At 41.8% G+C, this 23,892-nt stretch overlaps 1 protein-coding gene across 6 annotated transcripts in view; it reads left to right on the top strand.

Moving 5' to 3' along the window:
• LOC131027992 (cytochrome c oxidase assembly protein COX15) overlaps positions 1-23,530 on the top strand; it is a 98,484-nt gene extending 74,954 nt beyond the window's left edge. For all 6 annotated transcript variants that reach the window (XM_057958116.2, XM_057958113.2, XM_057958105.2 and 3 more), the window contains one exon: positions 22,660-23,530. In XM_057958116.2, coding sequence (XP_057814099.2) covers positions 22,660-22,851 — 192 coding nt within the window. In that variant the 3' untranslated portion in view covers positions 22,852-23,530. The remainder of the gene's footprint in view (positions 1-22,659) is intronic.
• The last annotated feature ends 362 nt before the right edge of the window (positions 23,531-23,892 follow it).

Here is a 23,892-nt window from a genome sequence, read left to right as displayed (position 1 = left end):
TCCCACGAGGCATATTTAAGTTTATATTATTTGAAGAAATGAAGGAGCTGCATTATCTCTACCCCTATCTAATAAGCTATCAACTATCCTTCTTATGCAAGGAATTCAAAATAGCTGCCAAGATCCTTGATTTTGCCCCCACAATGTTCTTCTGCATGTCTTTTCTCTAGAATTCATTTGATGCTAAGGGTTTTGTATGGTTGTTGGTTGGAATTTCCAGGCCCTAATTGAAGCACAAAATCTGAAAATCAGTTCCCACCTTTGATGTTGCTTGAGACTGCCTGATCTTAACAATCTAGCATTGGCATGCAACACACCATTCAAATTTATTTTAACCTGGTTATCTAGTAGGGTGTCCCAAACTAGCTGAATTGAATCCTTATAAACAACTTCATCATTTGGGGAAGGGGGAGGCAGCAGTACAACACTTAATTATTCTACCAGTGTTCTAATATTTTTGAATATTCTAGTTAAGGAATCTACATTTTTGGTGCCGTTGCCTATAAGGCCCAAGTTGGGTAAGGTGATTTATGTCGTGGAAGATTGTTTGACAAAGAATCGAAGTTTGATCATGATTTTGTATGGATAAAGAGTTTAAGTGTATCTTTTTACACCATAGGACTAAAGAACACAAGAAACTTTTATAGATAGAAACGAAAGAGAAGAATTTTTTAATGAACATAGAACAAATATGACATTGGAAACTCTAGGGAAAAGAAATATCAATAGGTATATGTGCACAACTAGAAAGAATAGGAAGCCTACAAAGGGAGTTTGTATTCTCTTAAGTAGATTTTGTAATAAGTGTTATAATGTTTGTTGAGCTTGAATTTGATGGTGTTTTAGCAAGCAAGAGTGAAGAGTAACCATGTCCAAGGCTTTCTAGGAGTAGAGTGAGTTTGCAAGGGTTGGATAGCTTTGAGAAGAAGTGGGTGATGACATATTGGTATCGCTTAGGAGGGAATTGAACAAACGAGCATGAAACATTGTATTAGGATCATTGAGATGCTAGGAGTGCTTGGGTCACTGCCATACAAAGTTGAAATGATAAAAGCGAATTTATTAATATTGCTAGCTGCTAAGAGTTTGGTAATTGGAATCTTGTGTGAGGGCCACCAATGCTGATGGAGAATTGCTTTCAGGGCATGTAGTTTGTTGCTTTCCAAAAAATAAGAGTATTGGAGGTTAGCAATGGAAATATATATGCATTTTTAGAATTTTTAGTTGATTTTCCATTCAAGTTTAGTAGCACAAGAAGAAATGATTACTCTAGCAAAGAGTAAGACCTAAGAGAGACAATACATTCATAATGAGTTCAATCAACCTAGAGTATGAGCACATGAGTGAGAAATAAGAAATATAGTATATCTGGCTTGGGAGAAATCTATAAGCAAGATGAATCTTTTCCAAAATCCTATCATGGAGTTGAAGGTGTAGTTATGAGCCAGACACCACAATTTTACTCAAATATCAATATGACATCAAAGCATGAGCTGAAGGAAAAGTTGAGATGGAGGGTGAGAAAATGATGTTTAAGAGGACTCCCAAGTGAGTGCTATAGAAGAAAACCAAGTAAGTGCCATAGAAGAGAACTAGTAAATGAGTAGCAAAGAAGAGGTTTACTCAACAAAAGCCTTAGTCAAGAAAGGAATAAGTTGAATTTTGGTATATTGAATAAAAAACACAAATTTGTATTAAAAAACAAATAGGATGGACAAACCAAAGAAAACATGTGGTTTGAGTTGATGGAGACTTTCTTGTCATTTCAATTGGTAGAGATTCATTTTTCATTTCAATGGGTGGAGATTTGAGAATCATCACAATTGGCAAATTTTGTGAAGTGCACAAATTCCAAGGCTTCCATATATGCTATCACCCTGCTGTACATGTAGGCTGGATGTATGAAAGGCTGGCTACCATACAACAATATGTTGTCAGTTTGTCGTACACTGACAATAATATAACCAACTGTACATGGTGACATGTATAGTGCACAATTAAGAGGGGGGCAGTTTTTGATATTTCAACAGGGCTCCTTGTGTTGAGTTTGAGGGTTTCAATCAAACAATTGTTTTTAAAATTATTTGTTAGATAAAAAATCAAATCTCATTGTAAATTCTTCACATGATTGAGAGTTGAAATTCAAAATCTTTTTTTTGCTAGCTCACCACGAGTTAAATTTCATTGGTGGTTCTCTATGTACCAGAGTGTTGTCAGGATGGGGATAACAAGAAACGTGGGAATGTATTTTGGTAATGGTAGGGGACGGGAGGGGATGACAATTAAATGATATAGGAAATTTAAGTTTCATCTAAGGCATTGATCATATTCATTAAAGAAGCATATTATATAACATTAGAGTTTTACTGAGAATTTATGTTAGAGTTGACACACAATGCAATAAAATTTCATTATTTTTATTGTCAATGCACATATATAACAAGTACAACAAAAGGCCCAAAGATAATAAGTACAAAATGACAGAAATGTAGAAAACTATGTAATGTCCCCATTTTAGCAGACTTGAATGATTAGCCTATTATTCTGGCCCTCGTAGGCTAATGAGGATGGTTAGAGGGTTTTCAGAGGCTTGTATCATCTCCAGTGTTCAGTGATTGGCAGTTTTGGCTTTCGCTTGAGGTCTCCAGGACTCCGTATGCATTACTTACTATTTATAGTAAGTCAGAGTTACATAGAGGGGGACCCTTACTATTTTTAGTAAGGCATGTGGTCGTATGCAGATTCCTCATCTTAGTACCCAGTTCAAACGGCATTCAGAAATATTGAGTTTTAATGGAGCTATTAATGTTTTACTGGCCCACATTATAATTAAATATTAAAAGGGGTCATTATAATGTTATAACTTAATGTTATATTTTGAGGGTCCTATTAACATTAAAGGGGGCCAATTATTAAATTAAAAGGGGGCGTATTTCCCAAGGTGAAATATTAAATGCCAAAGTTAAAGTTATAATATCATTTAATGGAATTTAATGTAATTAATGATTAAAAGGGGAAAATCAACCCTTTGGTGAGAGAAATATAAATGCCTTTGGAAATCGAACTAAGGCATTATTATTGCATTTGTGTTTCATGACTTTCTCTCTGCAAGCGAAAGCCAAGGTTTTCAGCGTGCAAGCAGCCATTGGAGAATGGTTAATCTTCAGTGAGCAACCATTTGAGGAAGTGAAATATCTTCTGAATTTGGTTTGTAAGAGGGCTTCACATCAGAGGTCCTAATTGTGCTTAAATTGCAAAGGATTTCTTCAGGATTACATCGATTGAAGGAGAAGGGAATACTGAATCATTAGCAGATCCAAAATAAAAGTATTGGTTGTCATTTACAGCAGCCGCAGGCCATACAACTTCTTCATAGCCCAGACATACTCTTCACCCAGCCGTATCATCTAAGGTTGGGACAATTTTGGTCAAAGAGGCTGCCAAAAAACCCAAGAAAAATCATAGTGAGGGGCCCAGCAGTGGAGAAGCTGACAGCAGCACACTTGAAGGCAAAGTCATCACTTTTGAGGAGGTTAGAATTAACTAAAGGGCTGCTTTTTGACAGAAACTTTCAGCAGCAGTAGTATTTCTCAGTTTCTGGGTATGAATGCTATGTAAAGGACTATTCTTTCAATAAATGATGAAGTGGTGTGATTGTAGATGTCATTTCTTGAAACAATCTTAGAATTTCTAGTTGAAATTAATTCAATCTGTTAAATGCATTTTGCTTTTTAAATCGAACCCTTGCAAAACTCAAAAAACCACAAAGTTACAAAAAAATCAAAACGAATACAATAGCAGCATCTGCGGTTAGAGCCAGTGGGGTTCCTACAAACCATGGCTAGTGCACCTTCTGTGCCTGATTTTTGTCTGGAAATTCTGCATCTTTTGATAATATTTTGGAATTCACTATAGTATATTAATTTCATATTATCCGTCATATATAATATATTTTGGAATTCACTACATGCATTAAAAAGGTTATAAATCTAAATAATTTAAGGATTCAAGATCTGTGAACTTCAATTCTGGTATGATTTTTTATTTTTGTTTGTTAAAATCACTTTTGATATTCTAAAACTATATTATATTCTATAGGGAGCTGAGTGAGAATAGTAACACGAATGAAAGGAAGTGCTGGAAATATTAATATTGTGGACACTTTTCAAATTTCTTGATGCAGCACATGCTTTTATATTCGTTTCTGTTAATTGGATCAGAAAACGGGAATGTGAAATGGCTGTTTAAGCCATCCTATTAGCACTGAGCAGAAATGCCAGTAACTGTATCCTGCAACATAATCTTCTCTCTTAACAAATTCCGAACTTCATTGAATTGCTGTATCACACCCTGTAATCCTTGAATCTCCTCAAGAATGCTTTCACTGATTAGTCAAGAATAGGATACTAAATCATCTCAAAGTATTTTGGATATCCATAAGGAATATTATTGAATGCCACATATCATAGGTTGAAGGAAGATTTCTAATTTGATGACAGTCTTCATCCCACCACTAATTACATTCAATCATAGTGTGATTATTATGACAATATATAATATTGAAGTGAAATGAAATGATATAGTATACTTGGCCTGGGGTCTTCTGTTGCCTAGATCTGGGTCTGAAGAGGATTGTTGAATGATCAAAGATTTAAATTTCCAGGATAGAGCAAAAGGCAAAATCTTACATTAATCAGGTCTATAGAGATGTAAATGTTTCAAGCCTTGTTGCCATAACTCTATTGTTGGTTCAATATGGTAATTAATGATGGTATGATGGTATGAGACCTTTGATGAAACAATTTATTTTCAGTTTGTCTGTTGGTTCTTTCTCTAGCTTACCAAGTAGGTCTTTGAGCCTATGATTGTATGGTTTGACATTCTCATGCTTCCCTTGTTTAGTGTTATATTCCGCAACAATTTCATTGTTGTCACTAAGGAGCTTGAATTTTTTCTCAAAGGTTGTTCTTAGCTTATACTATGTACTTCCTATGTTACCCAGGGATGCATTCCTGGCCAAAAGCAGGCTGTTTCCTGTTGGAAATGTCTGAGGGACTCGGGGATGCCTTGGAAACGTCCTCTACCATCCCCAAAAATAGAAAAATTCGGAAGTGTTTCCTGTACATGGGAAAAAAAGGTGGAAATGGCTAGGGACAGCTAGCCATCCGCAGCATGGGCAGGGGACACTTGGATGTCCACTGACTGTCCCGGGGATGGCTAGCTGTCCTCTACAACACAGGCAACTTTAGGTTTCTTAAAAAAAAGACTCAAAAATAATAAAAAATAAATCCCTAAACCTAAAAACAACAGTAAAATATTCAAAACAAAAACAAAAAATCTCATTTGTGTTGATATGCAAATTGTGATCAGCTGAAGGAAGAAGAGCACAGCTGGATGAGACAGCCTCTCATAGTGGTAGTGACTCAGACTCTGATTTTGATGCAGTGTTAGGAGAGGCTGATTAGGGACAGATGCATATTAATATTTCTATATATTTCATATTTATCATTTTGTAGTTGAAACTTGCAGCCTTTGGGAATTTTAATGTAATTTTTATACAATATGTCATGTGTTTTGTCAATGAATGCAATTAAATTGTTAAAACTTCATTTGTTTGTCATTTTCTATGAAGTGAAAATATCAGATGAACGCCAATATTTTGTGTTAAAGGTTCTATGTTGTACATTGCCTTATCAATGCTATCATATGGATATTTGAAATTTTTATATATTTTCTAAAATTTCCCTATAATTTTAAATAGCCGTCCCCTAAAAATGGCTCCCTCCTGTCTCCTTCCCCCTCCCCGGAATGCGTCTCCCTGTCCCCACTCTACCCCATTCCCGAAATGTGGGGTAACAGTGTATTTTAATCAGTTAGCTCAATATCTATGTACCAATCAATTGCCACTCCCCTTAGGGTGGCTGGAAATGATTCAACCAATGGGTCCAATACGTCTGTCCATTAGCTATCTAAATGGTTTCACATGTTTTATAATGCCTTACTTGATCTTCACATCCATCATGAGAAAATCTAGGTAGCTTTTGCTTTTAGTCAACATTGTTGGTTGTCCTTGATGTGATTGTAGCAACTGGAATCTTCTCATCAAGAAGTTTTGATTAAGCCGTTCCTTTTCTTTCTCAACATTCTTGGACACATCTGAATCCTAAGTGAACCCTTGCGGAGACCTCAGTGAGCAGTACCTAGGTGCAATGAGTGCTAAGTGGACCATTCATGCTCGTGAGACATGGCTTCGTGTGAACCACTACTTGTGAAATCTGGGTCGACAAGTTTGACTCAAAAGCTATGCAATTGAATCTTGATAAAAAACATCATAATTTGACACACCGCAAAAAAAACCACCTACTTGTCAATGGATGAGCTAAAGGGGCCCTTTAATGAATATTTCATAAGGCACAACACTCGCTCAAGGTTTTCCTACTGAGGTAGCAAGCTAAGTGGCTTTCATCTCTGGGGAAATTCAATGGTTAAGCATGCTCATGTCGGAGTAGTATTGGGATGGGTGAACTCTCAGGATTTCTGAATGCTTCACCCTTGTGAGCATCACCTAGATGCAAGCGGAGGATTCATGGTCATGAGAGATGGGTTCGTGTGAACCACTACTCATGAAATATGGGCAATGAATTTCACTAAAAAGCTACGTAGTCAAATCCTGATAAAAACATCATAATTTGACACATTGCAAAAAATACCACCTACTTGTTGATCCACACACCTCCAATATTGGCCATGAGCTCTCTTCTCTCTAATCCAATCCTTAGTGCTGGCATCTTTGGCTCACTTTCTTTGGTTAACAATTCCTCAGTATTGCAGATATTGTGTTTGTGCACTTCTCTCTTTGCTCTTGTGAAGTTCTTTTATTCCATTTTAGAATTTCTTCCCTCACTCAGAGAGGGCTCAAGTGGCTTTGTGGCTCTGTCAACTCTTCTATCAGAACCTTTGGCCTAGTTTAGTCAGAAAGATTGTCACTTTCTTATTTAGGAAGGGAAATTACTTGACAACTTCTACCGACTTTCCTTTTGTTAATTGTTTTATATTCTTCAAAGTTGGTTGGTTGTTTAGATTTCTTTTTTCATGTCGGGGACTCTAATGCACACTTCTGCATCGGCTTGTACTTTGGTTCTGACTTTCATTTTGGCACTGAAAATGTACTGATGTATTTTCACTTCTACATTGGCTTGTACTTCAGTTCTGACTTTCATTTTGGCTTTTAAACTGTACTAATATGTTTTCCTTGGCTCCCTCTCATAGTTTCCTTGGCTCTTGCTGTTCCATCAATCTAAGAGATTTTTTGATTTCTTGGTCCATCCCCTGACCACATTGTTTTCTCCCGCCTTTATTTGGACTTGATGGCGTAAATTAATTGGGTTATGGCATCAATCTTCATTATCCTCTTCTTCCTCCCAACGAGTTGGTGTAGGCAGTTGGGTAGTGTGTCTACATCTTCTATTACCACTAAGTTGTTTCAAATTGTATCCTGCTGTACTTGATTTCTTTCAGATTCTTTGCGAATGAGTTTTCGTATGGAAAGATCCCATAAATATAAAAAATTCTCGTGATATTCTTCTCTCGTTCTTGGCTTGTTTCTACTGCTCTGTTGATAGGTCTACCCTTTTATATTTGCATCTTATTAGTGTCCTCAATAAATATTATTGACTGATCACCGATTCTTTATAAATCTGACCCAACATAGTATTGGCAACAGCACCAAATATTTACTGCCAAATTGTCACACTACCAATTGTATGATATAAATAAAATTATAAAACATAACAAATTTACCGATTGATTACAGACGAGTAAGGTAGTGCTTGATACAATGAATGCAGAAAAGGAGGAGTGCACAAATCAGACTCCCTTCCCTAACTATGAGAAACTTATTTATAGTGTCTTGGTTTTTAGTTACTCCACAAACATTAGCAACCACTCACAACGATCTCATAAGTTCATAACTTTTAACAACTACCCTAAGCTGACAAGTAACTAACAAAATATTCAGCTTCATAAGAAGCTTAATTTATGATAACTGTGATCTCCACTTCCCAGGTCACCGCCCAAGAACTCTCACATTTTTACTTATGCTTGCTTTTTAGTCTACCTATGTAAGTTAATGCCATGACTTTTGCTGGACTTTTATTCCTTATTTTAAGATTTTCAATTCTTCACCTCCCACATACATTTTATATTGGTCACAAAATATGCACACTTTTGGGCTAGTGCTTTTTCTCTGCCAAGGCCCCACAATCTCTTTTAGCCCTAATGGCACAGGCTTTCATTCATAGAGGACTGCAACGACCCCTTCCTACACCTGCCCTAAGGCCTCAAGATGGGGTGTTGCCTGTATTGATGTATGATGAAGCACATATCTTTAATCCTTTTATCTGCCGCACATTGGCATATGAGGAAGCATACGTCTTTTATAATTTTGTTCCTTTGTCTGCTGCTCCCAGAACATAGGATTGTCATCAGCTAAGTCTAATGGAAATTTATCATGTGTAGTTGACTGGTTTCTACAGCCAGTATTTAAAACATATGGATCTAATGGGAATGCCTGTTGCTTTTGTGTAATGCCCCCTTTTTTATTGATAGAACAAGCCCCTTCCCAGTGGTATAATGGAAATCCATTGATTCCTTTTTAGTGGATCAGGACCTTAAAGAGGCCTTTTTTTTTTTTTTTGATTGATTAAAAATTTAAAAGAGGCCTTTGTTAATGAGCTTAAGGTTAGACAAATTGTTTTTCAAGATTGTGATGATGAGTTAATTTGGACTAAAAATGTGTCAGGATCTTACACAGTTAAAGATGGTTATTTGTCTTTATCCCCCCCTTCTTTGTCTCTGTTGTGGCCTTCAAAGCTTTTTTGGCATGCGTATGTTCTCCCAAAAGCTGGAGCTTTTGCATGGCTTGCAGTCCAAGATAGAGCATGGCTTGCAGTCCAAGATAGAGTTCTTACTGGGATGAGGCTTGATAGATTGGGTATTACAGTTGTCTTTCCTTGTGTGTTTTGTGGTTTCTTTATGGAATCTTCGGATCATTTATTTGTTCATTGTTCCTTTGCCTCAGAGTGTTGGTATTGGATCTTCAACAAGCTTGGTTGGTGTTCTGTTCTCTGCCCTAATTTGCTTTCCCAATTCATGTCTTGGCCATTACTATTCTCTTCCTCGTTTTATGCATGTCTCTGGGTGGTAGCTCCTTCTATTATTATCTGGAATATTTGGCTTGAGAGAAATAATAGAATCTTCAAGAAGGTTTCTTTCAATCTGGAAGATGTATTGGGTAAAAATGAATCTTCTATATCCGAAGTTGCACTCTCTTTCATTTATAAGAATTTGGATAATCTTCGTTCCTTTTCCCATTGGGATAATAGGGTGACTAGGAATTGGAAGGCCCTCCATGTTATCCCCTCTCATGGGTCAATATCTATGGGGTTATCCTCTGTTATTAAAAGAAAGAATGCTAAATGGATTCCTCCCCCCCTTTGTAAATTTAAACTTCACTACGATGGTGCTTCTAAAGGTAATCCTGGGAAATCCGGGATTGGTGCAGTTATTGTTGACCACAAATTTGTTTACCCTCTTGGGTGAATACTTAAAGCATAAAGTACGTAATGCAGAATAATGCCATAGATATCAGACAAGTATCAGATATGTTATTCCATTCATAATTCGTCTGTTGCAAGTTACATTCTGAAGTATATAAAGATACCGAGGGGGTGCGAGTGCCAACCGTCGCATCGCAACTACCACCCCTCGGCTACCAACTAACCAACCCAATTACGACTTAATTAACTAGTCTTATTCCCGTATACAATAATGCGGCTAACATCATCCCCCCCAAAAAGAAAAGTCGTCTCCAGGCGACTTACAACAAAATGGAGAATACATGGAGCTCGCAAAAACCTAGAAAAAAAAAACTAAGGAAGTGCAGAAGGCGTCCTTGATGAAGAAGGCGCCGATGGTGGTGTAGCAGTGGACGCAAAGCGCCCACGGAGCTCATACACCTGCTCCGTCCTCCTCTTGAGATCCCGTTCCGCGACCACCTGCCGCTCCATAGCAGTCTTTACCATATAGGCTGCCTCGAGCACCTCCTTATCCTTCTTGTCCACACTTTCCAGTGCACTGACCAACCGAGTCTCCAACAGCTCCCTCGAGGCCCTCTCCTCTTCCAACTGTATCAGCAAGGCAGACTTCTTTGCTACCAAAGTGTCCATCGCTGTCTGGTTCTGTGCCATGGTAGCCTCTAGCTCTCGAAACCTGGTAGCCAGCTCCTCCCGAGTTGTTACTACTGCCACCCTCAAAGCCTCAACTGTGGTTGCCGTCTGTTGTGACCTCTGAAGCTCCAGATAACCTTCACGGAAGGCCTTCTCTACCTCTCTCACCAACGAATGCATCCGGGTCTCGCCAACCCCCTCAGTGAGGCGCCAAGCCTCCAGCATCACCAGGCTCTCCGTGTTCGGCCACCTGGCACACTCAAAGCACCTCTCAAACTCAGCTCGGCATCCGGTGCGGGCAAAGGTCAACAACCCTTCCATCCGCTCAACCATGGTCGCATCGGCTTGGAGCGTGGCAGATGACACAAGCCGTTGTGCTCCTAGAGTCATCTCGGTAATGAATTGCTCCAACTCTGCACCTTGCTGACTTCCCACAGCCACCCCCACAGGCACCCCCTTTGCTTTGTACTGACTGGTGACTACCACCGCAGGGGGTGAGGCAACCCTCGGAACCACCCTGCTGCTCAGAGAACTCCCTTCCTCAAGATCAATGACATCTAAGGAATACATGGTCCGCCCTGGGGATAGAGTGGCCTCTCCCAGTGCCACGGGTGCCATCTGGTAACGGCTCAACCAGTTAGTGAGGTCATCATGAAGAGTGCCTGCTGCCGTCATTGCCTCCTACATATATCCGGGCAACCCTGGCACATCCTGTCTTGTCACATCCGGCACATCGTGCACCATGGAAGCCTCTGGCACATCGTGGGCCATGGAAGTCCCTGCACTCGCCAAGGTCTCCACCCGTAGTGGTGTCATGGCTATTGTCGCCCGAGGCTGCCCGAAGCTAGGAACTGGTACCGTGGTGACTACACTCACTGTCCCGAAGGACCGCGGCACCGCCAACTGACAAGTCTCCGGTAAGCGGGCTGGTGTAAAGTGGACCTGCACCTGTGATGCTAAAGTAGACCCTACTATACCTGCCGACTCCATTACCCCCTCTTCAGGCAACTGATCGCCTCTTCTCCCTGTCAGTCGGAAGCTTCCTCCGCTTACCTGGGAGGTGTCTGCGGATTCCTCCCTGCCACTTTCTGCATCCTCAGCCTCAGACTCTTCTGTGTCGGACTCCGTATTGGACATGGCCGCCTTCTTTCTTTTTGTGCCCAAACGTGCCTCCGTGCCATGTGCCAAGACGTCCAAGTGTGACCAATAGAATATGGGCAGCAGGTCTGGTGCAACATGCCCCTACGGCTCCAATGGCTGTGAGCCCGGTGTGATCTGCGTGCGGACTGCGTCGAGGAATAATCCGATGGCGTGATGCGGCATGTAGAACTTTTTGTATTGCAACGTCATGAACTCGTCCATCCTATCCGCCAATAGTGACGCCCAATCGTATACCACTCCATTGTGCAGCCCGTTCATCGACACTATCTGTGCAATGGCTATGTCCGACGCGCGGCTGGCACTTGTGAGGCGACTCTTCACCACCGACAACAGGCATCACCATACTCCCTTGGCGAAAAATGATTTCTTCACCCCTCGACTCTTGCCTGCACTCTTGAGGCTATCTTTTTCTCCCTGGGTAAGGTTATCGCGCAACATCAACTGCAGCAGTGTGGCACGATTTTCTGGGGATATTTTTTGTGAAGTGTCTATTTTTTTTCCTTTCACCCCTGGTATGCCAAATACCCTAGTGAACTCGCCTGCTGTGAATGACACTGTTATCCTCTGGTGTTGATAATCAAATACCGACTGGTGGCGATGTCTGTCATCGCTGCCAATCATGGCCCGCAAAACCACCTCAAAGTCCTTTATTGAAAAAACTAGCATCTGGACGACCCAGTGTACCTGTGCCTGGCGAAGGCTTTTCTTTATCAGATCATCCTGAGGTGGCTTTGCCCACCAGTTCCAACAGTCTATTCCATTCAAACCCTCGAACATAATATTATCTACCGTTATTTCATCTTTGTCTTTTGTTGCCAAGGGTTTGGGACGATGCTTCTTGCTTTTTTGACTGGTGCTCATACCGAGGCTACCTGCAATACGCACCCCAAATGGCAAAATCCTTTTGCCTGTGTCTGCACTGGTTTCTTTTTGCCCTCCTTGCAACTTGTCTTCTAACGGCTGCAACCGTTTCCGCTAATCTGCCTTGTTCCTGTTTATGTCCATTAGTCCTAGATTACTTCTTCAATTTTGCTTTTATAACCTTTTTAAAAACAAAAACCCGTCTGCCACTTTTCAAATAACCTTCCCCAACGTACGGTGCTCCCTTGTGCGGCTGCTGTGGACTTGTGCAGCTTTGTGCGGTTGCTGCGGACTTGTGCGGGCTGTGCGTATCTGTGCGGGCTTGTGCGGGCTGTGCGTGTGCGGGCTGTTTTATTTTTCGCTGTGAGGCGGGGGTTTTATTCACAGTTGGCGGTCTGTGGGTGACCACCGCATGGTGGCATCCACCGCCAGTGGCCCCACCGCACGGTGGTCCCATCGTCAGTGGTCCCATTGCACGGTGGTTCTACCTTCGGTGGTTCCACCGTATGGTGGGCCCACTTTCTCCTTTTTTTTAAATCCGTACGGTACGGTTGTCGTATGGACCGTACTTTTTTAAAAATCCCTACGGTACGGTTGTCGTACGGACGATACTCTTTTTTTTTTTTAATAGATTTAGTCTATCAAGCATCCTGACTGGATGGTCTAGGCTCCCTCCGTTCGTGGTAAACTTTTAATTTCGACCCGTTGACAATGTTTGGTATCTCTTCCCCGTCTAGCATCCACAACTTAATCGCCCCGTTGGTATTGACCTCGCATACCTTGAAGGGCCCTAGCCATTGCACTTTGAATTTCCCAGGTTTGATTTCGTTCCTTGCATTGAACTTCAACACCAATTGCCCAGGAGTAAACTTCATTTGCCGAAGATGCTTGTCGTGCCAACCCTTCCGTCTTTGCTGGGCTCTCTGTCACCCACTGAGCCATCATCCTTCGTTCATCCAATTTGTTCAAAGCGTACAGTCTCTCTCTCAGGCTTTCCATGTCGCCAAGTCGATTATCGATGGCGATCCGGAGACTCGGCACCATGAATTCAACTGGCACCACGGCTTCTTGTCCATACATTAGTTGGAAGGGAGTCTGTCCAGTAGTTACCTTGTAAGTTGTTCGGTATGCCCAAAGTACTGACGGTAGGCGCTCTTCCCAGTCATCCTTCTCCACTTCACAAGACTTATAAATCACCAACATGATTATTTTATTGGTCGCCTCGGCCTGCCCGTTCGCCCGCGGATAGTAGGGGCTTGATAAGGAGTGGAAAATTTTGAACTCCGTTGTTAGCAATCGGATTATGTGATTTACAAAATGTCCTCCTCTGTCACTCGTCAGTTGGATTGGAATCCCATACCGCGTAATGATGTGTTCATAGATGACTTTGCTGTATTGACCGCCGAATTGTCCGGTAAGGCCCATGCCTCCACCCACTTGGTCAAGTATTCTGTTGCCATTACAATGTATCTGCATTGTCGGGCTCTACTTGGTTTTAATGGTCCGATGAAATCCATTCCCCATCTCTCAAATAGTTCCTGGGCATTCGATGGGTTGAGGGGCATAAAATCCCTTTTTAATGGCCGTCCGACCCGTTGGCATGTATCACAGCTCGTCACCCACTCTCTGGCGTCATTATGTAGTGTCGGCCACCACAGTCCTGCCAACAGAACTTTCCTCGCCGTGGTGTCGGGCCCCATGTGTCCACCTGCGGGCCCTTCATGTGCTTCCCTTAGGACGCCCTGAATTTCCTCTTCTAGGACGCATCGCCGTAGGATCTGGTCGGGTCCCATTTTATACAAGAGGCCATTAATGAGTTGGAATGTCCTGCTCCTCAGTACCAATTTCCTTCTTTCTCCTGGTGGCATCTCCCTCGGAAACCGTGATGTCGACAAGTATTCCCCCACGCTTGTGTACTAGGCGGGGAGAACCGCGATGCAAAATAAGTGAGCGTTTGGAAAATCTTCATTCACTCCTTCGGCTGGTTCTCCTGACTGGATTCTCGACAGCTGGTCAGCTATCACATGGCTCTTCCTAGGTCATACGATAATGTTAAATGTAAATTCCTGCAGCAATAGCAGCCATTGGCTGATTCGTCCTTGGATAATTGGCTTGTTTACCAGGTACATTAACACCTGGTGGTCCACATAAAATGTGAACGGGGTGGCCAGCAAGTAATGTCGAAATTTCTGGACGGAGTACACCATCCCAAGGGCTTCCCTTTCTGTGGTGCTATAATTTTTCTCTGCCTTCGACAGGAGTTTGCTTGCAAAGTAGACCGGGTGATCTAGCCCGTGGTCACCAACCTGCGCCAGTGTGGCCCCTATGGCAAAATTGGATGCGTCAACGTGTACGTGGAACTCTTTGCCCCAGTCAGGATATGTTAGGATTGTCGCACCCACCAATTGTCAGCTTGTCCAGAGGGCAGGATACTCCAGCAAAATTTTTGATAAATCACCTGTAATACCCTATGTGTCCTAGGAAGGATTTGACTCCCGTGACATCTGTCGGTGCCTCCATTTCCACTATCACCCGAATCTTGTCTGGGTTAGTCTTGAGTCCAGCCTTACACACTATGTGTCCTAACAGCTTCCCTTGAGGCACCATGAATCTACATTTTTTAGGATTGAGTGCTAGACGGGCTCGCCTACATCTCTCCATGCATTCGCCAAGTGCGGCCAGATGTGCATCTTGGTTACTGTAGATGGACCAATCGTCAAGGAACGCCTTGAAGTTCCCTACTGACATTTTGTCAAATATGTGAAGGATTATCCGTTGAAATGTCGCTGGCGCGTTGCATAATCCGAACGACATTCGATTATACGCGTACACGCCATCCTCCACTATGAAGGTGGTTTTTAATTTGTCCTCTTCGGCAATGGATATCTGGTTATACCCAGAAAATCCATCCATAAATGAATAAATTTCATGACCGGCCACTTCCTCCAAGATGCTATCCGTAAATGGTATTGGAAACGGGTCTTTTATGGTGACCGCGTTAAGGCATCTGAAATCCACACAGATTCGGATCTGGTTTGCCTCCTTTTTAAGGGATATCACTATGGGCGACACCCACTCGTTGGTCTGCACTTTAAAAATAATCCCGGCTTCGAGCATACGTTCAATTTCATCATTCACTCTCGCCGCATAGTTTTTATTCATTCTGTACGGCCTCTTCCGTACAGGTACGGCCCCAGGTACGAGTGAAATTTGGTGTACGCACAGTTCTGGCGGCACCCCTTTGAGGTCCTTGTACGTCCAAGCGAATACATCCTTGTATTCCATGAATATTTTAAACGCGGCGGCTTTCAGGACTGGATTCCAGTCGTCGCCAACCAGGATGTTCCTTGGCTCTGCTTCCGTGCCGAGGTTTGTAGGTTTTACGGACTCTTCGTACTGGATTGGTTTCGTCATGTCAAACCTGTGCGCTGGTACTTCGTTGACCGGGGCATCCCCTTCGGTGTATTCCCCGTACGCTGGCGGAAATTCGTTCTCGTCCGGTTCCTCGTCAACCTGCAACATGTTGCACCCATACAGCAGCTCGTAGTCCTCCATTTGCCAGTGGAAGAGCCCATTAAGGGAATCGGTCTCGTCTCGGAACATCCTTGGATTCCCAGGACGCCTTCCTCGTTTGGTTCCCTTCCGTACTTTCCTCCGTCAACTCTGCCCTCGCCGTCTGATTCCGGCTTTGACGCGAGTTCTTCACTCACAAGTTGTGTTTTCAGGTCGATAATAAATTTTCTCCCGGCTTTCTCCATTGACAACGTGTTACGCTTCCAATTGTGATTCACTCTGGCTGCCACCAACCACCCTCTGCCCAGAATGGCGTCGTATCCTTTCTTGGCGAGCGGAATCACCACGAAGTCGAGGACAAATGGTTGTGTCCCGATGGTCACTTGTTGCACCATGAGCGTTCCAAGGGGTTTGATACCATGTTGATCCACTCCCAGTAAGTTGAAGGTTGACGGCCATAGTGTCGGCTTGCCAAGTTGCTTCCAGGTTTCTTCCGGAAGCACATTCACTCCCAACCCGCCGTCGACAATAGTGTCAGTCAAAATGGTGCCAAGTATTCCCATTTCTACCACCGTCGGGTGCCGGCCACTGTATAGTGTCAGGACCAATGGGTCTGTAGGTGTTCTGCCGGAAACATCCGTATTTTGGGTCGCCTGACTGTGCAGAGTTACTTGCACCGTATGTAATTGCGGCATCGTTTCCAGGAGGTCCTTCATCTTCACGGGTACTTCAATCTGCAGCATTTGCTTCAGGATATTTTCCTCTGCCTCAGAGCAGAAAGTACTTACTGCTTCCTGGGTGCTCCCTTGTGCCAACATTTCCTTCGCCACTTTAGCCTTGGCCTCCAGCACCCGTTGCTTCTCCGTGCGAGGGTCCGGGTATGTGGCCTTCTTTGCCTGTGACCGTGTGATTGCCAATACCCGTTCCTCCGTCCTGTCAATGTTGAGTAGGTTCACTCCTGACTTTGGGCAAGTTCCATCATCGTGGTCTCTAGGCCCACACCATTTGCATAGTTTTTGTGGAGTTTCTTCTGAGGTGCATTCCCTGGCAAAGTGGCCCTATTGATTGCAGGCTTGGCACTGGATCATTGGCCGTCCCTTTGCATCATATTGGATCCGGCTCCTATTATTATTATTGGTCTTCCCCCCTCGCCGGTTGTTTCGGTATCCGCCAGACGATGCACTATTGTTGGCGGTTTGCGAAGTTCCGACGACCGACTGCTCTTGCGTGAAGAGAACTTGTTGGCTCCTGGTTTTCATATTGTAGGGACATTCCTTTGTAAAATGTCCTGCAATTTGACAAATGTCGCAAAAAGCCTTCTTGGGGCAGGACCCCTTGGTGTGTCCATCACTCCTACAGTCGGTACACCACACGTCGTTTTCTTTAGTCTTACTTGTACTCCCCTTCATGGCTTTGAATTCTTTTAGCATTCGTTCCATGTCCTTTTGGAGAGCGTGCACCTTTTTACTCGATTCGCCACTGCTGCTGCTTTCCCCGTCAGAGTCTTCATCATCATCAGATGAATATTTATTATTTTTCTTCTTCTTTGATGTTTTGTATTCGCTCTCTAGGTCCATCGCCCTATTATAGGCGTCGTCATATGACGTCGGGGGTACAATTTTCATCTTTTTTCGTAGGGAGGATTTCAATCCTTCAATGAACCATCGTTTCTTCAATACCTCTGCTGGTTGGCTTTCTATTTTACCCAGCAATTCCTTCAGCCTCCTGCTGTATGCCCGTACTGTCTCCTTGGTACCTTGTTTGGTACTATATATCTCCGTTACAATTTCATTGTCATCACGGAGCAACCGAAACTCCTCCGTGAATTCCTTCTGTAGATTGGCCCATGTGGCCACTTTTTGCTTGTCCACATCGGAGTACCAATCTATGGCAACTCCACGTAACGTGGCTGGGAACTGCTATACCCAGTCATCCTGGTTTGTCACTCCGTTGGCGGACCAAATGGTTTCACATGTACGGTAGTGCCGTAAGGGGTCTTCCTTGCCGTCCCCTGTGAACTTTGGCAATTTTTGTTTACTCGCCATCCCGGGTCGTCTTCCTGGGGGTGGCTGCGCCTGTGTCTATGGCCCTGCGCTGCTTCCTCTGGTGGCGCCGGTGGTGTGTCCTGCGTGGGTGACTGGAGGTACGGTGTTTTGCCTGTCGTGTGTGGCACCTACACCCGTACGGTTGCCCTCCCCTTCGCTCTCACCTGCGCCCACTCCTGGTTCTTGTTGGTGATCTTCACTCCGTGGTGTAAGGGATAAGTTTCTAAACTGATCCCGAGTCTCCTCGACTAGATTTTGCCGTAACCTTGTTTCTTCCAGAAACTCTTCGTGGCTCCGCGTCCTACGATGCTCTGGCGACATGTAGAAATTTCCGTCTGCTTCTGCACCCTCCGTGACACCTCCTTGGTTACCCTCGGGCCACCCTTCGACAGGTAGTCCTTCGGCAAGTTGCCTCAGCCTTCGTCTACGTTCTACTTGCTGTTCCAGAATCAAGGCCCTTTGCGCGGCCTCCCACTCGTCCGTTTCTGCTTTTTTATTTCTATCTTTATTCAATAGGTTGGGCATTAGTTGTCGCACATTTCCATAACTCACAATACATAAATCAAAACACGTCTTTTATTAATTCATTTCCTCCAATACAACTCGTGTCAATGACACTTTTATTTGAAAATAAAAAGTTCACGGTTCAATTCCCTCTTGGCCTGGCGCCATCACGTTCCGTTTCCTGTCGGCTGTTTTCTTCGTAGTGTTGAAGGATTTGTTGGCGTCGCTCTTCCTGGGCAATCTCCTCCAGGCGAGCCTATTGTGCTAGCGATGCCTGTGCAAGCAATTGGGGGAGGTGGTTCATCAACCGGTTTACGGCCGGGCTAACCTCCAGCGCTGTCCGCACGGCACTTGGTGGGATTTCCGTCTCCGCCGTCTCTTGTCGGACGTAGGTCTGGATGGCTACCTGGAGCAGAATTGAAAATTCTCTCGTTGCCATGTCTTTTCCTGTGTGAAGTTCTGTTCACGCGTCGTCGGACTCTGGGTTTATTTCACCAACGGGTAGGCCCATCGTGTTCGTACGCCATCCGCGTCTTCCGTTCCCGAGTACGTCCCCGGCAACGGCGCCAAATGTTTACCCTCTCGGGTGAATACTTAAAGCATAAAGTACGTAATGCAGAATAATGCCATAGATATCAGACAAGTATTAGATATGTTATTCCATTCATAATTCGTCTGTTGCAAGTTACATTCTGAAGTATATAAAGATATCGAGGGGGTGCGAGTGCCAACCGTCGCACCGCAACTACCACCCCTCGGCTGCCAACTAACCAACCCAATTACGACTTAATTAACTAGTCTTATTCCCATATACAATAATGCGGCTAACAAAATCAAACATCATTAAGGCTGCTTGTAAGTTTATTGGCATTGGATCTAATAATGTAGCTGAATTTCGTGCTTTATCTTTTGGGTTGGATCTAGCTTTATCCCTAGATATAAGGGATATCATCATTGAAGGGGACTCCATGATAACTTTTCATGCTGTTGCCAACAAGAAGTGCTCCTCATGGCAACTGCAATACCTCTTGGATCATATTCTTGAACAATTACAACTTTTTAACTCGTACACTATTTCTCATTGTTATAGAGAGATTAATTCTATTGCTGATTTCCTTGCCAACACTGCAATTGATGTTTAGTCGGATTATTTGGAGGTAGCCCCCTTTGTTATTTCGGCATCTTGTTTGAGGGTAATTTACAATTAACAGTTCGGTTGGCACCCCTCTGAGGTGGTATATTGGTTTGTCTTGCATTTGGGATGGTGCTCTTCACATACATCATGCTAAGCATGACTATGTGTATGCATTTTTCTGATGTAAGGCATTCAAATGTGCAATCTTCGGGGTGGTGCCTCCCATGTTTTTAGATGTGTGGGCTTTCTTCATTTTGGATGGACACTATAATGATTACTTTGTGCATCATTTATTCTAGAGGCTTTCATTTGTTGTTTCTTGTGTTCGGCTATCTTGGGATGGCTATTCTAAAATGTTTACTTGTAAGAATGTGTTGGACATATTTAGCTTCTCTTTGGTTGGTCGTATCCCTGTGGATTGTGTGGATTATTTATTTCTGCAGACTTTGGCTGATATCTGCTTGGTCTCATCATTTTATTTTGCAAGTGATGAGGATTATGCTTTGTCTTATTACAATTTTGATTATGGTATGCTCCCTTTTGGTGGTTTTATGCCTCTTATTGAGCTTCTTGCTAATGGATGGAATGGAGAATTGTTTTTTGTAGTCAGGTAAAGACTAATTGGTGATTGTTATGATGATTCAATTCTACAATTTGAGAGATTTATTGGCCATGTTTCTCCTCCTTATTTTGCGGCTGCTCTTGACATCTTCACTGGTATTCTCTCTCTTTTAGTGATTCGGGTGATTGTATCTTGGTCTCCTGAGGTGGCTGAACCTTTGCAGATGTTTCCTCCTTTCTCAAGCAGTTGATGAATGTACATGTGCATGGTTTTTTGGGTCATGATATTTTTAGTGTCTATGGGCTTATTGAAAAATGGTGTTTTATACCATTGTCAATCATTGTATTTAGACCTCTTCTTTTGGTCTGGTCTGGGTTGGGTGTTGGTCCGTCACTTTGGATAGGTTTTATCCAACTGATGTAATTGGGTGGTTTTTTTTCCTTTTTTGAATTTGAGCTACAACCGGAAGTTTTCTTCTTGGTTTTTTCCTACCAATATGCTCTGTTGAACCAGGTTTCTTGTAAATACTTTAAAAATTTAATAAATTTCAGTGGCTTAGCCACTTTTATCAAAAAATTAAAACAAAAAAGTGTAATTTTATCAAAAGTCAAGGGGCATGTGAAGAATCACGACTTTTGAAGAAAAAAGATAGATAGAGAAACCAAACAAGCAGAAGTAACCAGGATATTGAATATATTCTTATATATTCAATTTTATCTCTTGTAGATCATAGACTGTGTTCAAAGTTTCTAAGAGCTTGAGGACAAAACCTCTCCAGGCCTGAAAGTTAAAGGACAAGAACCCTTTTCTTTTCTTTGTAGAGTTGGTGGATGAAAACCCCCGATTCAAGTAGATTTAAAGGTTTGAAAATTAAAGAAAATTGAACGAGACATTAAAAATGTAATCAGAGCTGGAACTTGCCAGCTTGTGAAAGAGGTCACAAAAAAGTGATGATCGTTCATATTATCTGCAGCTGTTTGAATGTCTGAAGAAGTCGTGGCCAAGTAAAGGAATCGCCACCAAAGACCATATGCAGAAAAAAGAATTTGTAGATTTTGCAATTGGCAAAAAAATCTGCCCACATAAACAAGATTTAATAGTATACGCTGCCAAAAGACAATAGACTGCAAAAGTTTGAAGGCTGCTGTTGGAGGAGAGAAAGAAAGGGTTCAGGTATATATATATATATATATATATATGAAGTGCATTCTCATTTGAGTTATTTGGTGGTTCAACCCCTTGAAGTGGATTACTACTATAGTGTCATAAATTGTAACCCTTTAAAATTTTGCACTCCTTTTGCCCTTGGCTTAGTATGTTCCCTCCTAGCTCTTTTCCAAGCCTACTAAACTAAAGAAATATGATCATATGGTGATTTGGGTCTCTGTCCCGAGCCTGACATCATTGAGCAACATAGGAACATGATACAAGATAAATCAATGAAAGATAAGATGGCTTCTTGACCATTTTCTTCTCCTTCTTCCACATCCACAATTTCAACTTTATTTATTTAAATATGTACAAATCCTAATCTACTGTGCATGGAAAAAGCATTATATATATATGGGCGCATTTTAAAGAATTAAGCAAAGTAATGGACTGATTTGATTCACATAAGACTTAGGTAGTTATTTCTGAATGTTAGTATGACTACTAGCATTCAGTGGTTGGAATTTGGGTAGATATATTTTACATTGACGGTTGGTCTAACCAGCAATCTTTATTAAGTTTGCAAATTACTATGAATTTTTGATTGGGGGCATTACAATGGTATCGATATAGATATGCGAAAGATAAGTCAACCTTAAGATGCAGAATACTTATTTCATTTAAAATGACAAAAGACGTGAATATGGCAGATAGCAAGGGAAAAAATCCTTTGGGAAAAGTTCTTACGTATAAATTTGAAAAGAAAATTGATACAATGATAGATATGTTTGGTCAAATGCTCCACATGAAGCAAAATATTTTGGAGAATGTTTGATGTCTGCCAAGCCTTCTGTCCGAATTTTGAACAGCTTTAGATGCCTCATAATGGCCATATGAGATGTAATATCCAGAGTATTACTCTTGAATACTTTAAAAAATGTACATAGTGCAGGCTATGTGCCATTGGTAGAAAAGCTATGTGCCATTGGTAGAAAAACTAAGTGTGCTAGGATAAGTCATAGTATTGATGTTACTAGTATGTTTAGAAAATCTAGTTTTGATGTTACTCTTGAATATTTTTAAAAAATGTACGTAGTGCAGGCTATGTGCCATTGGTAGAAAATCTAAGTGTGCTAGGATAAGTCATAGTATTGATCGTACTAGTATGTTTAGCCCTATGATGTATCATGCCAACCAACATCTTCTGATTCACCTCTCTTTGCCCAGGTTTTGTTTTATCGGGCAAATGATGTTTGCGATGCCACCTTTCATTTTAATATAATACTTACCTTTTTCAATACTTTTTTTTAATCCCTATGCATATCTGTTTTACTGACGACAATGCAGGAATAAATCAATTGTTATTCTGCCCTAAAATAGTCTGGAATGTCGTACTCTGTAAAAGTACAGGGGTAATAAAGGTGTAAATTTTATTTTAGATTTATCATTATGAGGAAATCTATTATTAACGTTGTCTTTCTGTTTGTTTTTATACTTGTGCAGGTTACATTAGGAATATCAACCCTGCTATCTTATGTCCCACCTTCCCTTGGCACTGCACATCAAGCAGGGGCTCTAATGCTGTTTACAATGATGATACTATTAGTACATGCAACAAGGAAGCCGTCTCCAGAACTATTGAAATCTCTGCAACATGTTTCAAAACGTGTTCGTTTTATGACAAATTTCAAATAATATATAGTGGTAGACTTCATGTAGAACTTCCAGCCCACTACTGAAGACTCTGGAGATGCCGAGAACATCTGAAGCAGGCGTGGCTTATGACTGAAAGAACTACAATGTAAGGAAAACAATTGGGAGAAAGTTTTTAGTTTGATTAGGTGAAAAGCAATGTAGAGTTACATGTTAAGAGCCATACATCTGGGTGATTTATGGGTTTTACTTTTTGCTGACACGGATAACCCAGATTGGTGAGTATGGGACTTAATGCTGCTGAAGTCAACATTGCATGTAGTAACAACTGAGCTACAGCAAGGGATCTGGCATTGCAGTGTTCCCATTTTGACCAAGTAAATGCATTGTCAATGAAAGGGTGCATATTGAGTTTTTGCTTAAGACTATCTATTTGGATTACACCGTTTTAAGGCATAAAGGTTTTGAGATAATGGTGATGCAGGGCGATCAAACCAAAACATTAATATCAAGAGAGTAATATCTTGAGAGTTGAAGTAATAGATTTACTTAATAACTCGAGTTGCTGTAAAGAATATATCCAGTCAAACAATTTTACACTCTAGTGAAAATTAATATTTTTGATAGCCTGTCTGGAGAACAGGTTAGGCTTCATTATTGATATCTATTAAACATGTCAGACGGGTAATATAGATCTTTATATGGTGAATACTAGTTACAACTACAATATCACAACCTAAGTACAATACAGCATATGGTACTAAACAACTAGCCTTTATTCTAAAGTTGCAAGGGGATTATGTATATGGTTATCAGATTGCAGTCCTTAACTTGCTAGAAACACATTTAATTAGCATGGAGATATTCCTTGGAACATTTCATCTAAAGCCAATGGGGATTGATCCATCCTCAAATCAAATTAAACTTTGTCAAGTATTTGAAAGGCCGTTATGGCTCCCTAACATTTTACTTATAAAATTTGTAACAGTTGGCAATCAAAACCGAAAGACTGAAAATTCAGTTGATGCATAGAAGTTTTTAGCTTTCAACTTTTCCTTTCTGGTATCATTGCCACACCCGATG

Source organism: Cryptomeria japonica, chromosome 1 (assembly GCF_030272615.1).
Source record: "Cryptomeria japonica chromosome 1, Sugi_1.0, whole genome shotgun sequence".
Taxonomy (NCBI): domain Eukaryota; kingdom Viridiplantae; phylum Streptophyta; class Pinopsida; order Cupressales; family Cupressaceae; genus Cryptomeria; species Cryptomeria japonica.
This window is presented reverse-complemented; position numbering and strand designations above follow the sequence as displayed.